The sequence below is a fragment of the Ovis aries genome, chromosome 4 (assembly GCF_016772045.2).
Source record: "Ovis aries strain OAR_USU_Benz2616 breed Rambouillet chromosome 4, ARS-UI_Ramb_v3.0, whole genome shotgun sequence".
Taxonomy (NCBI): domain Eukaryota; kingdom Metazoa; phylum Chordata; class Mammalia; order Artiodactyla; family Bovidae; genus Ovis; species Ovis aries.
This window is the reverse complement of record NC_056057.1, coordinates 106,355,082-106,378,098: the sequence shown is the minus strand read 5'-3', so window position 1 is coordinate 106,378,098 and position 23,017 is coordinate 106,355,082. Positions and strand designations below refer to the sequence as shown.

Genomic DNA, 23,017 nt, shown 5'->3' with positions numbered 1-23,017 from the left:
GCCATTGGCTGAATAACAGGCCAGTTTTTCTCCTAAGACCTTGGTTTTCTCATAGGTAGAGTACAGGTTGGGCTTTCCTGGAGGCTCAGTGGTAAAGAATCTGCCTGCCAGTGCAGGAGACATGGGTTTGATCCCTGGGTTGGGAAGATCTCATGGAAAAGGAAATGCAACCCACTCCAGTATTCTTACCTGGGAAATCCCATGGCCAGAGGAGCCTCATGGGGGTCACAAAAGTTGGACATGACTTAGCGACTAAACAACAACAGGGTACAGGTTGGCCTATAGACCTCTATTTGTTCCAGCTCCAATATTCTTTCACTAGGAAAGTTTTCCCCATCCAAGATTTATCTGGGGCCTACAGCAATGGTTTTCAGTAGACAGATAGCAAGACAATTCTGTTTTCTGGTAGCTTTCGACTCTTCATTTTCACCAGCAAATACGTAATTGAAGACATATACAGAGCATGAAGCACATCCGCCACACACCTAGGACTGCACCCTCAATCTCTATCAGCTGAACTGAAGGACCACAGGCCTAGGTGGCCTGGCTCCCTCCCCCCCCACCCCCCATAGTGGACTTACTTTGGGAGTGAAGGGGCTCTCACAGTGTGACAGCCCGCTCTTGTCTGGTGGGGCTGGTGGTGTTTCAGGGCGTGCCAGGGAGTGTGCCACTGGAGTCCCGAGACCCTGACCTGGACTAGCTGGGTCTCTTTCGCGAAGTGCGCTGAGGTCACATTCGTTACTAAGGGGCATCCTGGGAGGTGTGAGCTTCGCCTCTGAATCCTGACCTCTAGGCCTCTCTGGGGTTGGACTCTGGGCCTCCTTGCTTTCCTGTGCTTCCTTCTGCCCCTTGTTCTCATGATCCTCTTCACAACAGGAAAAGTTTAACTTCTGCTTCAGTTCTTTGTGCTCATCGTTGTCACCCATCTCAGCCAAAGCGCTTTACCACCTGGGCAAGAAGGCCTAGCAGAAGGAAACGGAGCTGCTGAAACGAGGAGGAGAAAGAACGTAAGCTGACAAGTTCCCCAGTCCCAGCCCTGCTTTCCTTCGGCCAACTAACAGCTACACGGAGACACGCCATTGGTTTTCTCACTTAAGTACCGTGCACCTGTAAGCTCTCAGCTCCTCTCTATCTCCATTCTGATTAAAGAAGGCTGCAGTAACTTTTTGAGCAATTAAATCCGATTCATGTATAGAACTCCCGCAGTCTCCCTGAACCCATATTCTACCAACTACTGGGAAGACACTTGGATTATTTACTTTAGCATGGCTTTAAACATACACATCGGTATCTGTAATTTTACTTAACAATAAAGTATTATAATAAATTTTTAAAAATACACATTTGCTAATTAGGAACAAGCTCATTATTGGAAAGACATCATTTTCACTCTTGGCCCTCTTCTCTCCCCACACTCACCACCCACTCAGTGGCTAATAGCAGTTCCTTAGAATTCAGTATCACCTGGATAGCATAATGATCCTCAAACAGCAGCTAACGTATCTTGGCTGGAGTTCATCTCTCTAATAGACACACAGCTGAGATCTGTACTGGGCTTCCCTGGTGGCTCAGCAGATAAAGCGTCTGCCTGCAATGCAGGAGACCCAGGTTCAATCCCTGGGTTGGGAAGATCCCCTGGAGAAGGAAATGGCAACCTACTCCAATATTCTTGCCTGGAAAACCCCATGGACAGAGGAGCCTGGTGGGCTACAGTCCATGGGGTCACACAGAGTTGGATACAACTGAACGACTTCGCTCTGAGATCTCTACCAGACACACCTGTCCTAATTTAGGCATCTCCACACTCTCCTCTTACCCCTGGGAATGATCGATTAAAGCTTTTAGAGAACTGGACACATTTTTATACCCCAAAGAAAGGTAGAAAGATCAGCAACACAGAGACAGATAAATGTATTACTAGAAAATGGTGACTACTTGGGCCCCACATGCCTTATTTTATAAAATGTATTTTCTTACTGTTTAGATATCTTTTACACATATTGTTCAATTTCTTTCTGAGAGTGGTCCCTATTGCAGGGGGAGGGGAATATAAAAAATGCTTTGAGGAGCAAAATAAGGCCACTGATATCATCTTATAGGAGAAACCATGTGAAAGCAATCTGTGAAAAAGGAAAATGATGTAATGAGCCCCTGGTGCCCTCAGGGGAGACTCTGGAGGGACTGGACAGGAGAAATTGACTGCATGACAGATGTGGACCCAAAGTGAGAGAACTGGTGAGCATGAGTTTGCTGTTAGTTTTTTAATTTGGCTGTGCTAGGTCTCAGCTGTGGCATGCGAACTCTCAGTTGCAGCAAGTGGGATCTAGCTCCCGACCAGGGATCGAACCCAGGTCCCCTGCATTGACAGCAGGGATTTTTAGCCCCTGGACCCCCAGGAAGTCCTGGGTTTGGTCTTGAATGAAACAAACTCACTGTCCCATCTCTTGATGGTGTTTGGTCACCCATTACTTGGCACCCACCTTCCACCTTCTCTCTCTTTAACAATCCTTCCACTCATTTCTCCCCTCTCACTCCCTTCCTATTCCCCACCTGAACTCACGAGGAGCTTAATCCAAGAGAAGAATAACTGGGGGCATATGACAGTGTCTTTTCAGCTAAACACCTTCTCATGCCCCAGCTTTTTAGGTGTGCACACCACCCAAGCCTTCTTGTGTCCTTCCCAGTCCCTCTTGCTGTGCCGACTTTCCAGATCATTCAACAGGGTAGCTCCCTGCTCACCTTGGTCAGAGATCTGGCATCCCACAGGCTTCCCTGGGGGCTCGGATGGTAAAAAATCTGCCTGCAATGCAAGAGACCTAGGTCCGATCTGTGGGTCTTCAGGAAGACCCCCTGGGTTAGGAAGATCCCCTGGAGAAGGAAATAGCAACCTACTCCAGTGTTCTTGCCTGGGGAATCCCACAGACAGAGGAGCCTGGTGGGGTCCATGGGGTTACAAGGAGTTGGACATGACTGAGCAACTAATGCTTTCACTTTTTCACAAAGAAGTTCCTGTTAACTGAAATTCTGGGCTTTGGAGTTGGGTTCTTGTTTACAAACCAGGGGGCTTCCCTGGTGGCTCAGAGGTTAAAGCATCTGCCTCTAATGCGGGAAACCAGGGTTCAATCCCTGGGCTGGGAAGATCCCCTGGAGAAGGAAATGGCAATCCACTCCAGTATTCTTGCCTGGAGAATCCCATGGACAGAGGAGCTTGGTAGGCTACAGTCCACAGGGGTCACAAAGAATCGGACATGACTGAGTGACTTCACTTTCACTTTACAAACCAGGAGGCCATATGATATAATTCCTTCACTACAGGCTTGGTGCTGATCAATTTTCCCCTCTTGAGGTCATAACTAGTCATTCTCACCTCTCCAGGACAGCTGGAGACTGGCTCTGCTCTCAGGGAGGATGAGCCTAACCTGAAACAGTCTGGATCACAGGCCTGCAGGCAGAGAACAGGGTTGCTGCGTTTGTATTCACCATCACCCCTGGCTTTCCTCTCTGCCTTGCTAGAATTGTCAATTACCTTTATTTAGGACTGCACTGTTTGCCTAGGGTGGCAACTATGCCATCATGATGACTTAGATCTTATATTATCAGCAGTAATTCTATCAGAAACTTGTGCCATTAACCTTCTGTGTATTAGCACTCAGCAGATGAATTTGCACTCAATATGCCAGCAAATTTTGAAAACTTAGCAATGGCCACAGGACTGGAAAAGTTCAGGCCATTCCAATGCCAAAGAATGCTCAAACTACCACACAATTGTACTCATCTTACACTTTAGTAAGTTCAGTTCGGTTCAGTCGCTCAGTCGTGTCTGACTCTTTGCGACCCCATGAATCGCAGCACGCCAGGCCTCCCTGTCCATCACCAACTCCCAGAGTTCACTCAGACTCACGTCCATCGATTCAGTGATGCCATCCAGCCATCTCATCCTCGGTTGTCCCCTTCTCCTCCTGCCCCCAGCACCGTCCAGCATCAGAGTCTTTTCCAATCAGTCAGCTCTTCCCATGAGGTGGCCAAAGGACTGGAGCTTCAGCTTTAGCATCATTCCTTCCAAAGAAATCCCAGGTTTGATCTCCTTCAGAATGGACTGGTTGGATCTCCTTGCAGTCCAAGGGACTCTCAAGAGTCTTCTCCAACACCACAGTTCAAAAGCATCAATTCTTTGGCTCTCAGCCTTCTTCACAGTCCAACTCTCACATCCATACATGACCACAGGAAAAACCATCGCCTTGACTAGACAGACCTTTGTTGGCAAAGTAATGTCTCTGCTTTTGAATATACTATCTACGTTGGTCAGAACTTTTCTTCTAAGGAGTAAGCGTCTTTTAATTTCATGGATTCAGTCACCATCTGCAGTGATTTTGGAGCCCCCAAAAATAAAGTCTGACACTATTTCCACTGTTTCCCCATCTATTTCCCATGAAGTGAGGGGACTGGATACCATGATCTTCGTTTTCTGAATGTTGAGCTTTAAGCCAACTTTTTCACTCTCCTCTTTCACTTTCATTAAGAAGCTTTTCAGCTCCTCTTCACTTTCTGCCATAAGGGTGGTGTTATCTGCATATCTGAGGTTATTGATATTTCTCCCAGCAATCTTGATTCCAGCTTGTGTTTCTTCCAGTCCAGCGTTTCTCATGATATACTCTGCATAGAAGTTAAATAAGCAGGGTGCCAATATATAGCCTTGACATACTCCTTTTCCTATTTGGAACCAGTCTGTTCTTCCATGTCCAGTTCTAACTGTTGCTTCCTGACCTGCATACAGATTTCTCAAGAGGCAGGTCAGGTGGTCTGGTATTCCCATCTCTTTCAGAATTTTCCACAGTTGATTGTGATCCGCACAGTCAAAGGCTTTGGCATAATCAATAAAGCAGAAACAGATGTTTTTCTGGAACTCTCTTGCTTTTTCCATGATCCAGCGGATATTGACAATTTGATCTCTGGTTCCTCTGGCTTTCCTAATACTAGCTTGAACATCCGGATGTTCACAGTTGACGTATTGCTGAAGACTGGCTTGGAGAATTTTGAGCATTACTTTACTAGCATGTGAGATGAGTGCAATTGTGTGGTAGTTTGAGCATTCTTTGGCATTGCCTTTCTTTGGGATTGGAATGAAAACTGACCTTTTCCAGTCCTGTGGCCATTGCTGAGTTTTCCAAATTTGCTGGCATATTGAGTACAGCACTTTCACAGCATCATCTTTCAGGATTTGAAATAGCTCAGCTGGAATTCCGTCACCTCCACTAGCTTTGTTCGTAGTGATGCTTTCTAAGGCCCACTTGACTTCACATTCCAAGATGTCTGGCTCTAGATGAGTGATCACATCATCATGTTTATCTGGGTCATGAAGATCTTTTTTGTATAGTTCTTCTGTGTAATCTTGCCACCTCTTCTTAAAATCTTCTGCTTCTGTTAGGTCCATACCATTTCTGTCCTTTATCGATCCCATCTTCATGAAATGTTCCCTTGGTATCTCTAATTTTCTTGAAGATCTCTCTAGTCTTTCCCATTCTGTTGTTTTCCTCCATTTCTTTGCATTGATCACTGAAGAAGGCTTTCTTATCTCTTCTTGTTATTCTTTGGAACTCTGCATTCAGATGCTTATATCTTTCCTTTTCTCCTTTGGTTTTTGCCTCTCTTCTTTTCATAGCTATTTTTAAGGCCTCCCCAGATAGCCATTTGTCTGATGAACAGAGATCATTCTGTCGTTTTGAGACTGCATCCAAGTACTGCATTTCAGACTCTTCTGTTGACCATGATGGCTACTCCATTTCTTCTGAGGGATTCCTGCCCGCAGTAGTAGATATAATGGTCATCTGAGTTAAATTCACCTATTCCAGTCCATTTTAGTTCGCTGATTCCTAGAATGTCGACGTTCACTCTTGCCATCTCCTGTTTGACCACTTCCAATTTGCCATGATTCATGGACCTGACATTCCAGGTTCCTATGAATATTGCTCTTTACAGCATCGGATCTTGCTTCTATCTCTAGTCACATCCACAACTGAGTATTGTTTTTGCTTTGGCTCCATCCCTTCATTCTTTCTGGAGTTATTTCTTCACTGATCTCCAGTAGCATATTTGGCACCTAATGACCTGAGGAGTTCCTCTTTTGGTATCCTATCATTTTGCTTTGTTAGTAAAGTAGTGCTCAAAATTCTCTAAGCCAGGCATCAATAGTACATAACCATGGAAATTCCAGATGGAATTTCCTGATGTGGAACAGTGAGATTCCAGATGTTCAAGTTGGTTTTAGAAAAGGCAGAGGAACCTGAGATCAAATTGCCAGCATCTGCTGGATTATCGAAAAAGCAAGAGAGTTCTAGAAAAACATCTATTTCTGCTTTATTGACTATGCCAAAGCCTTTGACTGTGTGGATCACAATAAACTGTGGAAAGTTCTGAAAGAGATAGGAATATCAGACCACCTGACCTGCCTCTTGAGAAACCTGTATGCAGGTCAGGAAGCAACAGTTAGAACTGGACATGGAACAACAGACCGGTTACAAATCAGGAAAGGAGTACATCAAGGCTGTATATTGTCACCTTGCTTATTTAACTTATATGCAGAGTACATCATGAGAAACGCTGGGCTGGAAGAAGCACAAGCTGGAATCAAGATTGCCAGGAGAAATATCAATAATCTCAGATATGCAGATAACACCACCCTTATGGCAGAAAGTGAAAAAGAATTAAAGAGCCTCTTGATGAAAGTGAAAGAAGGGAGTGAAGAAGTTGGCTTAAAGCTCAACATTCAGAAAACTAAGATCATGGCATCTAGTCCCATCACTTCATGGGAAATAGATGGGGAAACAATGGAAACACTGGCAGACTTTATTTTTGGGGGCTCCAAAATCACTGCAGATGGTGACTGCATCCATGAAATTAAAAGACACTTGCTCCTTGGAAGAAAAGTTATGACCAACCTAGATAGCATATTAAAAAGCAGAGACATTACTTTGCCGACTAAGGTCCATCTCATCAAGGCTATGGTTTTTCCAGTGGTCATGTAGGGATGTGAGAGTTGGACTATAAAGAAAGCTGAGCCCTGAAGAATTGATGCTTTTGAACTGTGGTGTTGGAGAAGACTCTTGAGAGTCCCTTGGACTGCAAGGAGATCCAACCAGTCCATCCTAAAGGAAATCAGTCCTGAATATTTATTGGAAGGACTGATGCTAAAGCTGAAACTGCAATACTTTGGCCACTTGATGTGAAGAACTGACTCATTTGAAAAGACCCTGATGCTGGGAAAGATTGAAGGAGGGAGAAGAAGGGGATGACAGAGGATGAGATGGTTGGATGGCATCAGTGACTCAATGGACATGAGTTTGAGTAGGCTCCAGGAGTTGGTGATAGACAGGGAGGCCTGGCATGCTGCAGTTCATAGGGCAGCAAAGAGTTGGACACGACTGAGCAACTGAACTGAACTGATGATTGTCGCTAAGGCCTCAGATATAACTAGTTATAATGCATGCGTGCATGCTAAGTTGCTGTAGTCATGTCTGACTCTGTGGGCCTGTGGACTGTAGCCTGCCAGGATCCTCTGCCCATGGGATTCTCCAGGCAGGAACACTGGAGTGGGTTGCCACCTCCTCCTCCAGGAGTTCTTCCCAACCCAGGGATCAAACCCACGTCTGTTGCATCTCTTTCATTGGTAGGCAGGTTCTTTACCGCAAGTGCCACCTGGAAAGCCCAGCTAGTTATAATAACAAGTACAGAAAAAATATTCCCAATCTGGAAAATAGAACAGTAAGGATTGTGCAGTCACTGACCTTGATTGTCCAAGGGTCCCAGGAGATGCACATCTTCTGTCTGGTCCACAGCCCTGCTGTTTTTGGTGTCATGCTTTATTCTTTTCTTTGTCCTTATCCTCTTTACATTGTGCAAAATTGCATCTTTGCTTCAGTGCGTGTTAATAGGCACCCACCCCAGGCACAAAGCTTCCCATCACAGTTGAGATGAAATGTCAGAAGGGGAACCCAAGTAATCTGTGGCAATAAGAGGAAAAGAGGGGAAAGGATTTTTCTCTTAAAGTGGAACGCATTATAGGTGTTCCATAAGCTGTTTTTGAATGGACTTGGGAAAATAAAATTAATATACCTCAGTTTTTGTTAAAAGTACTCAGTATTGGACTTTTTTTTGTTTTGAAATTCAAACATTTCTCATATCGTTACAAGGATTTCTGCAGAGCAGGAAGGTCAAGTCCTCAGGAGTGAGATCTACAAGGTGGAACTCACCTTTGAATCTCAGGGCTGGGTTCCCGAAATCACGTGCCTGGGGAAAGCTTGCATTCTACTGACGCTGTTGAGTGATGAGAAAGCTCCCAAACTCAGAGCTCTGACCACACTTCAATTTTGACGTTTCTGAAGGACTCTGTCGTTCTCTGATGGGAAGAACAGAAGCAGGAAAATCCAGCTAATTCCAGTCAGATTTGCAAGAGGTTGAAATTTACATTTCTAGAAATTTACATTTCTAGAAATTTACATTTACATTGAAAAGGCATACCTTTCCTTTTCAAAAGTAAAACTAAGGTCATGGAAAATATTTGAGAGTCTATACCCCAAAGAGTCGGATATGTCTGACTTTCACTTTCTTTTTCACTTGTCTTTTGAAGAGGGCTATTAGAAGCAGGAACACCTGGGACCCCTGCTGGGATGGCTTCAGGACTGGGACAGCTGTGCCCATCTTTGGACCTGCTCTAGGCCAGGGCCACTGAGGAACTGTCCGGGTTGCTAAGTAATACATGTCACATATTGGTAATGAACGTGAGAGCTCCAAGAAGAAACATGCCGACCTGATCTTCTCCTCAGTAAGGAGGGAGAAATGTAAAAAATGTTTGAACAAGCTAAAGTGAAGCTCCGCCACATCTTTCCGGAAGACTGAATTAAGAGTGAGTCAGTCCAGACTCTGAAAAAATACCAATGTTGGATCATGGTGTATTTGATAGGACTCTCCCACGGGGAACCACTGGGAGGTCTGGTTTCCCAGGTAAGAATTGGGCATTTTTACTGCCAGACTTTCTGGGAAGGGGAGAAAAGCTGACCTTTATCCCCAGCATGTGCCCTCTAGAGGCAATAGGAGATAGTGAAGGACAGGGAAGCCTGGCGTGCTGCAGCCCATGGGGTCACAAAGAGTCAGACATGACGGAAGGACTGAAGGACAACCGCAGAGGCAAGAGAGCAGCAGTCAAGGTTTTCAGGAAAGGGCCCGAGGGCCTCAATAACAGGTAGAGGCATCACTACCAGCTCACTGGGGAAACAGGAAGTCTAGGCAGTGATATCTCGAAGGTCCCTCAGGCTTCAACCACATTGTCTTCCTTGTCCTTTTCTTGCTCAGTCTTTCATCACAACCGGAAATCCGGAAATGTTGCTTCAACCCTGGTGGGGGCGGGGGAGGGGTGATGGGGGCAGAAACTTGCAATAACTTAGAGAAAAGCAGAACACTTTCATTACCGACATGTGACATGTATTACTTAGCAACCTGGACAGTTCCTCAGCGGCCCTGGCCTAGAGCAGGTCCAAAGATGGGCACAGCTGTCCCAGTCCTGGAGCCCATCCCAGTAGGGGTCCCAGGTGTTCCTGCTTCTAAGACCGCTCTTCCCAAGACAAGTGAAAAAGTGCTAGGGTCCTGCCCCGGCGGATCCAGGGAATTCGAAGCCGGGACAGCGTTGGCGTGAGAAAAACTTATTTGTTTATTAATATAAGATTACATTAAGAAACAATAGTAGAGTAGGAAAATTAAGTAGAGAAAGAGGGCTGAATAACTTGGATTATGTGGAAGACCAATAAAGTTCCAGACAAGGAGCTTGCACCATCTACGTTAGGCCACCGGCGTCCGTTTGAATATCAGAGAGTGCCCTGCCTTGGGCTCTCTCTCTTACGGATCTTAGAAGCCAGGACAAATAAGTAGACATGATGAGCCTCCCTGCTCCAGATGGGAATTCAGCTGGAAAAAGAAAAGAACGACATGGGGAAGCCCAGCATCGGTGCAAGACTCCAAAAACTATTTTTCAAAATCAGCTTATATACCCCAAGTTGTACATAAAGAAATAGAGTTATGCAGGGGCCGCAGTCCTGACCCTCATTGAGACAAGGCTTTCTTTTTGCATACCCTCCCGTATACAAAAGGTCTCAGGTGGTTTACATTATCTTCTGGCCAAGAGGCTTGTTAACGTTTTTATGGCTCTCTTCCTGGATAATTGTCCAGAAAACTCCTTTTCCCTAGAAGTGTTTTTTCTTTACTCTGCATCACCCTCAAAGTACAAAAAAGTTACATTCCTGTAGAACAAAGGTGCAGTGGGTTATAACAAAGAAAGTACTTAACTCAAAGATTTAATGTTGCTAATACCAGGTCTACTACCTGTTTTTCTATATACCAACTATACCTAAAAATAAAAGATATGAAAATTTGGCAGCAAGTATTGGCTCAACAAATGAAACCTTTAATCAGTCCTATTCTAATGATTTTGACTCCTCAGAAGCCCCTACATTCCTAGGATGTTTTAAACTTCCTGTGCCTCCCGCAGTCCGGAGACCTCAAACAATCACATGCGCAGCCTGCAAAGCCATCAGAGGGGTTTTTGGATTGAAACACTCGTATTATGCCCAGGAAATTTATTATCTAAATGCTCTAATTTTTTCCAGAAAAAGGTGGTGGGGGACAGTCCCCTGTTAATGACAGAAGAGTAGGTGGAAAGCATAACACAGGAAATCAGGCAGATTCTGGTCTTGGGGGGTGGATGCTCAGGAAATTCCAGGGGGAATCCCTGAAGCCAAACACGTCCTTCCATTTTGTCAGGCTTCCTTCCGCAAGACCTTGTCACGGGTGGGATTCCTCACGCTAGCTCCCGACAAAAAAGAAAGTGAAAGTCAGACATATCCCACTCTTTGCTATCCCATGAACTATATAGTCCATGGAATTCTCCAGACCAGAATACTGGAGTGGGTAGCCTTTCCCTCCTCCAGGGGATCTTGCCAACCCAGGGACCGAGCCCAGGTCTCTTGCACTGTGGGTGGATTCTTTACCAGCTGAGCCACCAGGGAAGCCCAAGAAAACTGAAGTGGGTAGTCTATCCCTTCGCCAGGGGATCATCCTTCATTGCAGGAGGATTCTTTACCAGCTGAGCTACCAGGGAATCTCTCCCATGACAAGGGTGGTCAGCAAAGCCAAGAGCCACGAAGGGGACTTTATCTTGAGCTCCTCCCTCAACTAAGAGAGAGTGCACAGAGACAGCACCACCAGCCCCAGTCAATCTACTGATAATCATATCAATCATTAACAATACTCACTAACAATGCTTCTGTTAGGTCCACACCATTTCTGTCCTTTATCGAGCCCATCTTTGCATGAAATCTTCCCTTGGTATCTCTAATTTTCTTGAAGAGATCTCTAGTCTTTCCCATTCTGTTGTTTTCCTCTATTTCTTTGCATTGATCGCTGAAGAAGGCTTTCTTATCTCTTCTTGCTATTCTTTGGAATTCTGCATTCAGATGCTTGTATCTTTGCTTTTCTCCTTTGCTTTTGGCTTCTCTTCTTTTCACAGCTCTTTGTAAGGCCTCCTCAGACAGCCATTTTGTTTTTGTGAATTTCCAGACCACCTGACCTGCCTCTTGAGAAACCTATATGCAGGTCAGGAAGCAACAGTTAGAACTGGACATGGAACAGACCGGTTCCAAATAGGAAAAGGAGTACATCAAGGCTGTATATTGTCACCTTGCTTATTTCACTTATATGCAGAGTATATCATGAGAAATGCTGGGCTGGAAGAAGCACAAGCTGGAAACAAGATTGCCAGGAGAAATATCGATAACCTCAGATATGCAGATGATACCACCCTTACGGCACAAAGTGAAGAGGAACTAAAAAGCCTCTTGATGAAAGTGAAAGAGGGGAGTGAAGAAGTTGGCTTAAAGCTCAACATTCAGAAAACTAATATTATGGCATCTGGTCCCATCACTTCCTGGCAAATAGATGGGGAAACAATGGAAACAGTGTCAGACTTTATTTTTCTGGGCTCCAAAATCACTGCAGATGGTGATTGCAGCTATGAAATTAAAAGATGCTTACTCCTTGGAAGGCAAGTTATGACCAACCTAGATAGCATATTGAAAAGCAGAGACATTACTTTGCCAACAAAGGTCCGTCTAGTCAAGGTATGGTTTTTCCAGTAGTCATGTATGGATGTGAGAGTTAGACTGTGAAGAAAGCTGAGTGCCGAAGAATTGATGCTTTTGAACTGTGGTGTTGGAGAAGACTCTTGAGAATCCCCTTGGACTGCAAGGATATCCAACCAGTCCATTCTGACGGAGATCAGTCCTGGGTGTTCTTTGGAAGAAATGATGCTGAAGCTGAAACTCCAGTACTTTGGCCACCTCATGCGAAGAGTTGACTCATTGGAAAAGACTCTGATGCTGGGAGGATTGGGGGCAGGAGGAAAAGGGGAAGACAGCAGATGAGATGGCTGGATGGCATCACCAACTCGATGGACGTGAGTTTGAGTGAACTCCAGGAGATGGTGATAGACAGGGAGGCCTGGCGTGCTGTGATTCATGGGGTTGCAAAGAGTCGCACACGACTGAGCGACTGAACTGAATTGAACAATGCTTATATTTGGCCTCCATGTTTCTCCTTTGTAAGTGCTTATACATCTGTGTCTAATAAATAGCATTTGCAGCAGAACAGAATTCCAAGGAAAGATTGTAGGCCAGTTAAGATAAAGCCTGGAAGTCATTTTAAAGCTGATGAGTCTATCACGAATACTTTTCTTGTTCTGTTTTTTCTTGTGGAAATGTTCAAATGCACCAAAAGTAGAGGAAATATGGTATAATGGGTCCTGATGGACTGATAATCTAGGTTCCAAAAATTAAGAGCAATTGTACAATCTTGTTTCACTTACATTTGCACCTTCCTTGGGGGTGTGTGCTAGAATATTTTACAGCCCGTCGTTGATAACATATCCTTTAACCCATGAATACTTTGGTGTCATTAGTAAAAATCCTTAGATTAATCTATTTATTTGAAACCTACTATAAAACTATATAATAAATTAGATTCTAATGAATTGCCTGTTTGCTAGAACTAGAGGATATTCATCAGAATGGCTGTTAAAACAGAGGTAAACTACTTGTCCTCTCTCAAGACAGTGTTCTTAGAACAGGAACAAAGTTCTAACCTGAAATCCCAATAATTTAGAGATGTCTGGTGTACTGCCCATACTTTAAGGAGCAGAGAGTTTAAAATGATATAGAGTCATTAGACTGATCTTTTCTCTGTGGGCACAGTTGGAAGAATTTACGTGGCATTTGACCATCCCCAGGATCTCTACAATTACAGCAGTGTTGCCTATGTGATCAAGTCCAAGTCCAGTCCTGCAGCCGCGAAGATGAGGTTCTTTGCGTCTGTGTCTCTTTTTCTCCTTGTCTCTTTCTCACATACACAAACACATACACACTCACTACCTTAAAGGGAAGAAATTATTATGGATGAAAAAGCCTCATTCTAAGGGCTAGGTCTGTTCTGCCTCATTCTTGACTCTCTCTCTCTACTCCGAGGGGTGGGCTCAGGAAGTCCCAAGAAATTTGCCCAAACATTCTCAGTCATTTCTTCCTACTGATTCAATGACAAGATCCCCACACTGAAGTTTTGCCTTCATCAGTTCAGTTCAGTTCAGTTGCTCAGTCGTGTCCGACTCTTTGCAACCCCATGAACTGCAGCATGCCAGGCCTCCCTGTCCATCACCAAGTCCCAGAGTCCACCCAAATCCATGTCCATTGATTGAGTCAGTGATGTCATCCGACCATCTCATCCTCTGTCGTCCCCATCTCCTCCTGCCCTCAATCTTTCCCAACATCAGGGTCTTTTCCAATGAGTCATCTCTTCGCATGAGGTAGCCAAACCATTGGAGTTTCAGCTTCAGCATCAGTCCTTCCAGTGGACACCCAGGACTGATCTCCTTTAGGATGGACTGGTTGGATCTCCTTGCAGTCCAAGGCACTCTCAAGAGTCTTCTCCAACAGCACAGTTCAAAAGCATCAATTCTTCTGCACTTTGCTTTCTTTATAGTGCAACTCTCACATTCATATATGCCCACTGGAAAACCCATAGCCTTGACTAGACAGACCTTTGTTGGCAAAGTAATGTCTCTGCTTTTTAATATACTGTCTTGGTTGGTCATAACTTTCCTTCCAAGGAGTAAGCATCTTTTATTTTTTTTATTTTTATTTTTTTAGGAGTAAGCATCTTTTAATTTCATGGCTGCAATCACCATCTGCAGTGATTTTGGAACCCAGAAAAATAAAGTCTGACACTGTTTCCACTGTTTGCCCATCTATTTGCCATGAAGTGATGGGACTGGATGCCATGATCTTAGTTTTCTGAATGCTGAGCTTTAAGCCAACTTTTACACTCCCCTCCTTCACTTTCAAGAGGCCCTTTAGTTCTTATTCACTTTGTGCCATAAAGGTGGTGTCATCTGCATATCTGAGGTTATTGACATTTCTCCTGGCAATCTTGATTCCAGCTTGTGCTTCCTCCAGCCCAGCATGTCTCATGATGTACTCTGCATAGAAGTTAAATAAGCAGGATGACAGTATACAGCCTTGATGTACTCCTTTTCCTATCTAGAACCAGTCCGTTGTTCCATGTCCAGTTCTAACTGTTGCTTCTTGACCTGCATACAGGTTTGTCAGGAGGCAGGTCAGGTGGTCTGGTATTCCCATCTCTTTCAGAATTTTCCACAGTTTATTGTGATCCACACAGTCAAAGGCTTTGGCATGGTCCATAAAGCAGAAATAGATGTTTTTCTGGAACTCTCTTGGTTTTTTTGGTGATCCAGCGGATGTCATGTGGTTCAAACCTGCATTATTTAGGGGTCAGATCTCATTCAGTTAGACCTGAAAATAATTCGTAGTTTTTTGGAAACTGGATAAAATGATTTTAAATTTCACATGGAAAAGTGATTGTCAAAGAAATGGCCGATGACTTAAAAAAAAATGAGTAAAGAAAGAAGACTACCTCTCCTAGAAATAGAAATTTATATGTGAATTTATATATGTGGTTTCCCAGGTGGTTCAGTGGTAGAGGACCTGACTGCCAATTCAAGGGACAGAAGAAATGCAGGTTTGATCCCTGGGTTGGGAAAATCTCCTGGAATAGGAAATGGCACGCCACTCCAGTTCCTTGCCTGGAGAATCCCATGGACAGAGGGGCCTGGCAGGCTACAGTCCACGGAGTAACAAAGACTTGGACATGACTGAGGGACTGAGCACACAGCACACGCACACACATACATATATTAATATTCTACATTAATAACAGACATACAAGATAAATATTCTTGCTGCATAAAGAACTCATGCCAGTTGATAACAATTCTTTAGACAGTGTCTTCTGACACTACCCTGAAGAGGAACCACAAATCACCAACATTTATTTCAAAACCATGATTAGATTCAGTCACAAAAGATTAATTTAAAATACCACGGCCATCTGACAACTGGCAAAAAAAAAAAAAAAAAGATTTTAAATGGCACTATCTATTTGGGATGAGAGGGAAGTGAGATTGAGGCCTTTGTACACTTGTGACTCAACAATTTGGCAGTACAATCAAAACATGGATGCACCTTAAGCCAGTATTGCCACCTCTGGCAATCTGTCGTAAGTCAGCAGCGTGAGTGACCAATTGTACCTGCCCTGTTTGTCGTCCCTCATTCTAGATTTCATTTTTTCCCTGAGAGCTGCCTTGTCTGCTAGGCTGAAAGCCTGGTGGGAAGGGATGTCTGTTTTCTTCACAGCAGGACTTGGCATAGTGTAAGTATCTATTGTGAGTTCAGAGTGAAATTCAGCCACAGCAAAAAAGGGAAAAGCTTGATTTTCCAACAATGAGAATGGGTAAATAAATTTTCAGAATGCATACATGAGGAACCATTAAAATGATGTGTATAAAGTTTCTAATAGAATGGCAAATTGTTCACAGTTTGATAAGTGAAAAAAAGAATACAAAATTGATATACAGTATGATTTCAACATGTAAACACCCAGGAAGAAAAACATCTAAATCTATCATTTATTTTAAGATACACCATTATTTTACTGTTATTTTCACATACCACTGAGAATAAAAAGTGTCCGTGATGCTGAGTGTAATATGATGTTGTCTACATAGCTTCAACAAATAAACCTCCCATGTAGAGAAGGCTGGGCAAGGGAGCTTGCTTGTCTCAACTTTGTCATTGGATGCAGAAAAGAAGAAAAAAAATCTCACCTAAGAATTATAAGGTAGGGCTTGTACTAGCTTGCATTTTGAATTCACACTACCAGCATGGTCCAAAGAACCTCCAGCAGAGAATTTAACTCAGGGCAATTTAACTCAGAGCATCAACTCAGGTTGGTGTTGCCTCAGATGGCTGCAAAAACAGACACACATCTCCCCTGTGAGACCTAGACCTCAACAGGGCTGGCAGCATATATGAGCCACCATAGCAATCCTAACAAGTGAAAAATTTTGCACCCTACAATTGATGAGATAGACTAAACAAAATGTTAACAGGGGCCAACTCAGTGGTAAGATGATAAAGCAAAAATACTTTAATATATCTTATATACAATGTATTTTTATATATTATAGATACATAATATAGATGTTTTATGCAATGTGTTTTACATAATGTAGACATATTGGTATTTGGAAAAGTAAAATAATTTCATTTAAAATTTGAGATATATGGGATTCTAGGGGAACTCATTAAAATATTTAACATTGGGACTTCCCTGGTGGTCTAGTGACTAAGACACCATGCTTCCACTGCAGAGGGCGTGGATTCAGTCCCTGGTTGGGGAATAAAGGTTTTGTATGCTGTGTGGCTCAGTGCCAAAGAATTGATGCTTTCAAACTGTGGTGCTAGAGAAAATTCTTGAGAATCCCTTGGATACCAGGAGATCAAACCAGTCAGTCCTAAAGGAAATCAACCCTGAATATTCACTGGAAGGACTGATGCTGATGCTGAAGCTCCAATACTTGGCTACCTGATATGGAGAGTCAACTTATTAGAGAAGACCCTGATGTTAGGAAAGATTAAGGGCAAGAGAAGGGGGCGACAGGGGATGAGATGGTTGAATGGCATCACCAATTCAATGGACATGAGCTTGAGCAAACTCCAGGAGACAGTGAAGGACAAGGAAGCCTAGCATGCTGCAATCCATGGAGTCATATAAACAGTAGGAGACTACTCAGAGGCTGAACAATGACAACAATGCTACGTGGCGTCACCAGAAAATGAAATAAATTCAACAGTACCCTTAGGTCTCTGAACGTGACAGATCTTTATTTCTTCTTGTCTTCAACACAGGTTTCTCACCAGTTCTATTCCAACAGCTAAGTTCAATTAGTTCCCTTCCTATCATCCTGTGAAATTCAATAGACAAAGAAAAGATCAATCTGATGGTACAGAGCCTCTTTCATACTGTGAATGCGTTAAGCAGGGTGTCATCAGCATCGTTTTTGAGCTCTATGTGCAAGATATGAGATTAAGCCTGGTGGGAGGGGCCAGTTGTATAGAGGCTTAAGGCTCTACTTTCATTCATTTACTTAGTTGACAAATATTTGTTGAGCATGCACTATGCAGGGCTTCCCTGGGGGCTCAGTGGTAAAGAACCAATACAAGAGAAGTAGGTTTGATCCCTGGGTAGGGAGGATCCCCTGGAGAAGGAAATGGCAACCCACTCCGGTATTCTTGCCTAGGAAATCCCATGGACAGAGGAGACTGGCAGAGTACAGCCCACGCGGTCACAAAGAGTTAGATGTGACTGAGCACTCACAGGTCTTAAGAATGACATGATGGCTGGTGAGCTAGACCTCCTGCTTAAATGAAGGTTGGAAAAGCTGCTAGATTTAGGGTATGAACATTTTGGTCTTCTGTTTATACAGAAAATCAATTGGGATGGAGATAATGAGTTTATTTCCTGGTATATATATACAACTTGAGGGTATTAAAACTAGGGGATTCTGGATGGGGTGAGTCCACACAAAAAATCAGAAAAGGAAGTCCCTTGATGTGGAGGAGGGGGGGGGGTAGGAAAGTCAGACTAAAGCGGACGATTTGGGAATGGATTAAGGATATTCTATGAACCCCCATGGGAGAAGGCAATGGCACCCCACTCCAGAACTCTTGCCTGGAAAATCCCATGGATGGAGGAGCCTGGTGGGCCGCAGTCCATGGGGTTGCTAAGAGTCGGACAGAACTGAGTGACTTCCCTTTCACTTTTCACTTTCATGCATTGGAGAAGGAAATGGCAACCCACTCCAGTGTCCTTGCCTGGAGAATCCCAGGGACGGGGGAGCCTCATGGGCTGCTGTCTATGGGGTCGCACAGAGTCGGACACGACTGAAGCGACTTAGCAGCAGCAGCAGCATGAACCCCCATTTTCTATTTAGAAGTAACATTTTGAATGCCTCGACCCTTGGGGTAAATCTGGTGGTTATGTCATCAGAGGAGGTGGGGAAAATAGGAATAGCCATTAAAATAATGAGAAAGAATCAGATGAGGAGAGAGACTAGTTCAGACACCCAGTTTCTCCACGGTTCAGGACAGCCTGGGGTTTTTGCCTGCCCTCAGAAGGACCCAGTGGATTTGTTTACTGGTTGTTACCCAGGGGGTGTTATAAAGAGTCATATTTACGAGCTAGAAGGGCAGTGATAACACGATCTAACCCCTCTTCTCAAGGAGATCATCAGTGATAACCCAAGGTTGCTGCTTCCAGACCAAAATTCAGAACAATACAGAGTCCAGGCAGCATTCTACCCTAAAGAATAGGGACTGCTTTCCTCTAGGCGATTATTTTAGAGCAACCTCTCCGCCCCCACCCCCCAGCCCGCGCCAAGGGCAAGTGACGGTCCCCCACTGTCTGTAGAGACTCAGTCACTGCAATGGATGGCGCCCTGAGCAGGGTCCAGGAAGCCCAGGGTCAGGCACTCTCCAGCCCATTCAAGGGCACACCGACAGAGCGATACACACAACTGCTCCAGGCCGGACACCAAAGCCCACAGCTTCAGGGGATCAGGCCACATCCCAAGCGCAAACAACGCAGGCAGCCACCGCTCCCCTCTTCTGCTTCACTCGCAGCGCCGCGGGAGCTCTGGCCGCACATCGAGGGTTATGTAACACCTATCTGTCACGGTCTGCATGTCCAGGGGACTTTCAAAATAATGGTGGCGAATAACAATTCACGGCGGTACGGTCATCCCACGGAATCCTAGGTGAGAAAGCACAGGTAGGCAGATGCAAGTGGCTGCGCGTCCCGGTCACCGCACTTTTCCCCATCCCGGAGAGCGCAGATGCATCCGTGAAATCTCAAACCTGGCACGCAGTTCCGCGAAGCGGGTAGGGAGGACGCCTCCTCGGGCGGGATCGGCACGCAGCCGAGCGGGGTGGGAGGACGCTGGGCGCGGGGCGGGGCGGGGCGGCCGGAGCAGGTGCGGGCCTGGGGCGGCGGCGGCGCGGCGGGTGCGCGGAGGCCCGGGCGGCGGCGGCGGCGGCGGGCAGCCCGCCCGGCGAGGGGAGTTCCCGCAGCCCGCCCCTGCGCCCGCCCCTCGCCGCCCGCGGCTCCTCCTCGCCGCCGCGCCGCGCCTCGCCTCGCCATGGTGGAGCGCGGAGACGCGGCGCCGCTGCTGCGCTGGGCCGAGGGCCCCGCCGTCTCCCCGCCGCGGGCCCCGGTCCCGCAGGCTGGAGGCCGGGGCTGGGGCTGCGGTGGGGGCGGCTGGGCGGCCGCGGAGCCGCCGAGGAGGCGGGAGCCCGAGGAGCTGCGGCAACCCGGGCGCCTCGAGCTGGGCGACGTGGAGGAGGACCAGGTGGTGGCCGTGTTCGTGGTCACCTTCGATCCCCGCTCGGGTGAGAGCCGCCCCGGGAGCGGGGCGAGCGTCGCCCCCCAACCGGGCTTCGGGGACGGCGGGGGAGGGGCTCGCTGCGCGCGCACCCGCACACCTGCACCCCTCTCCCCGCCGGCTGCCGCCCCGCGGGCGGGCAGGGGGTGCCTCGGCGGGCTGGGGGCGTGGGGCTTTGTTCCCTGCGCCCCCGGGGCCCCCTCTCCCGTTCCGTCCCGCTGCCTCCCGGCGGGTCCCCAGCCGGCGCCCCAGTCCACAGTCCTGTTTGCACTTCTCGGGTGATAGAGGATCCTGTTCGTGGCCACGGGCACGCTAGCTTTTGTTTTCTTTTCGGGCTCGGCTAATCGGGTTCTCCTGTGAAGAGGAGGAACGCCCCTCCACCCCTCTAGGTGAATTCCTTCGGAAACAGATCGTCCTAAGCCTCCAGCTTCTCTGCTTCCCGCCCTCGCTCCCCATCCCTTTCCGCCTGGTAACTTTGTGAGCGCCCAAGTTCAGTCTCTCTGACGGCATTATTTTGAGGAATTAACGCCTGGAGCATTAAGGGATGGCACAGAGGGATTAAGCTGGAGACGGATTAAAAGAGAAACCTCCCCGGTAGGCTCTTCGCGGGTGTTTTTGGAGAGTTAACGGGTGATCTCGCATAATCTTTAACCTAACCATCCGGTAAGGAAGTGTGCATTTTACTGGTGAGCGAATTCCTGGGGTTCAAAAGTGAAGGCGTTAAGTTGTTGTGCCGTCGCTGATACCTTCCTCGGAGAGCCTCAAGTGGTCGGGGAAGGGCTCTGCTCTCAGGAGTGGAGGGAGGAGAGCTCATGGTTCTGAAAAGTGTTAGTCGCTCAGTCGTGTAGGACTCTTCGCAACCCCACGGACCTGAGCCTGCCAGGCTCCTCTGTCCATGGAATTGGGGTTAAGAAAACCCAGATGGGTCTTTCTGTTCTCAGTCCACTGAAGTTGCTGGAATGTGGAGTGTCTGATTATGTGGAGTGTCAGCTTTTTTCTCTAGTTCCCTACCTGGTCCTCCAAGGATGAGCTGTAGAAACCTTTCTGAAAAACATGAAAGGTTGTGATGGGGTGAAAGGGAAAGGAAAAGGGGTGAGGATCTTAAGATGTCAGAAGATGGGCAGGATTGGAACCCAGCAAGGCCCAGGAAGAAATAGGAACAGCTGTGGGGAGACTAGACCTTTCTGACTCCTGGCGATTCCTTGGCCCCTTCCCTATGGCTTTCAAACTTTTTCGACTGTGACCCAACATATGAAATTCATTGTACATACCAATCAGTTTGCTCCAAACATACATTAAAGTTTCATGAAATAGAACTAATCCCTTTCACATGTACATACTGTCATTTTCTATTTTTTGTTTTTTAATGCTCATCACATAGGCTGCTTAGCTGACATATGGTTGGCACTCCCAGACAGGAAAGCTGTTCATTTTTGACTGAAGTAACCTTGATCACTACAGAAAAACATACTATTTTGTAGCTCATAATATTCCTTATTCCTTCTGTAAATAGACATGCACATGAAATTCTTTCTGAAAAGTGTTTAAGAGTAACTAGAAATGGAGAGGGAGCATTCACAGGGTCTGATTTAGCAGTGGTTGCACTGATGGTAAAGACAGGGGAAGAGGAGGAGGAAAAAAAATAATTCTGGGCTAACCACAGGTGGAGTTAATAATACTGAAAAGTACCTCAGAGCTGGGCCCCTCCCCCTGCCTTGCTAGTCACAGCTGGTGAGCATGGTTTTGTGGGTACGTGTGTAAGTATTTGTGTGTGGAGACACACCCGTACACAAGTGTGTATTTGTAATGGCTTTCAGATTAAGATAGTGTGGAAAGAAGGGATTTAACAGGCTTTTGGACACCTGCTTTGTGTAGGTGTTTTACTATAATGCTGTTTCACTTAATTCTCACCACCATTCTAATTGGATGATCATTTATACCCCATTAATACATGAGCAAACAGAAGATGATTAAGTAATTTGGAAATATTAACTAGCTGATAAATGTGTGGCTGTGAGTCTGGTTGTCTTTCAAGTATATACAACATGACCTGAACATCTGCCCTCCTAACTTTTCGTGTTAACTCTGTGCAGAGAGGGGAAAGAATGGGTGGGGAAAAGTGGGGTGAGCAGGAGGCAGTGTGTTTTTAATTATGATTGATGGGTTTTGGTTTTGTTTTTTTTTGGAAAGCTGCTGTTTCCTGCCCATAATTCTCTTTCATCATTTTCCTAGTTCCGAATGGCACTTTACTTTCTGTAAAAAAAAAAAAAAAAAAAATTCTGATAGTATCTGTATTGAGTAAAAATTGTGTGATGAGGCACTTAAAAGTAAAAGATGGGATGAATGAAAGAATGCTCCTGGGGTTCCCAGGGCCACAAAGGCCAACACTGGGACGAGGGCCTCAGAGAGCCTGTCTCTTGTGTGAGGGTTAGGGGAGTCTCAGTCTGCAGAGGTGACACATAGGCCCTGGGATACCCAGGTAGTGGCGGACGTCACTGGGGCCAGGCTTCTGTGTCCCAGTTTCAGTTGAGTGTCTCAACCTTTATCCTGCTATGGAGGCAGATCTGCTCTGTGTGCTGTTTCATCTTGGTCCACCAAGACTTTTGCCTTCCTAAGCCTATGATACCCAAAGTAGTAAAGTGAATACTGGTTTCTTTACCCAGATCAGATTGTATCACAGAAGTTCTTACATAGGAGACACTGTGGTCTCTATGCCTGCCCATCTGCGCCCCACGCCTCCCACTGTGTCCTCCGCGTCCTCCCCTCCCCCTTCTCCCCAAACCTCCCCAGGCACTTACTGCCTAGGGCGTGGGTATTTCATTCATCTTCCCTCCTGGTGCAGGTAACAACATGTTGGTGTGTGTGCCTGCGAGAGTGCAAGAGGGGATGGGGAGGAGAGAATCCACCCCTGTGGGTCATCCGTCAGGGCATGAGTGGTCTGTGTGCTGAAAGGGAATGAGACGGAGGAGTGGACCCTGGTTACACGCACGCACACACACACACTTGGACGGATGAGAGGGAGAAGTGGACCTGATTACACACACACACACTCTTGGACAGGGAATGTTCAGTGATTCTCAGACTGCTATATGGGAATAAGAGAGTATATACTTTCAGATACAGGTTTGGGCT

General features: G+C 45.9%; 2 protein-coding genes and 1 long non-coding RNA gene across 4 annotated transcripts in view; 1 reads left to right on the top strand and 2 right to left on the bottom strand.

Annotated features, from left to right (window-relative positions):
- WEE2 (WEE2 oocyte meiosis inhibiting kinase) overlaps positions 1-946 on the bottom strand; it is a 34,643-nt gene extending 33,697 nt beyond the window's left edge. Inside the window, exon 1 of the mRNA XM_004008116.6 lies at positions 582-946. Within this exon, the coding sequence (XP_004008165.2) occupies positions 582-926 (345 nt within the window). The 5' untranslated portion in view covers positions 927-946. The remainder of the gene's footprint in view (positions 1-581) is intronic.
- Positions 947-17,309: 16,363 nt separating this feature from the next.
- On the bottom strand, positions 17,310-19,445 carry LOC121819442 (uncharacterized). The gene is made up of 2 exons (XR_006059716.2): positions 19,362-19,445; positions 17,310-19,257 (listed from the first exon to the last, which is right to left on the bottom strand). It is a non-coding gene; the product is annotated as an uncharacterized LOC121819442 (long non-coding RNA).
- The window catches only part of DENND11 (DENN domain containing 11), a 50,779-nt gene continuing 46,933 nt past the window's right edge, over positions 19,172-23,017 (top strand). Inside the window, exon 1 of one of the 2 annotated variants that reach the window (XM_042248931.2) lies at positions 19,172-19,261. Coding sequence is in view for 1 of the 2 variants with exons in the window: in XM_027968883.2 (XP_027824684.1) it covers positions 19,643-19,892 (250 nt within the window). In the remaining variant the exon portion in view is untranslated. Of the gene's footprint in view, positions 19,262-19,634; positions 19,893-23,017 lie in introns of those variants that run through there. The other variant, XM_027968883.2, reaches the window with a different exon arrangement.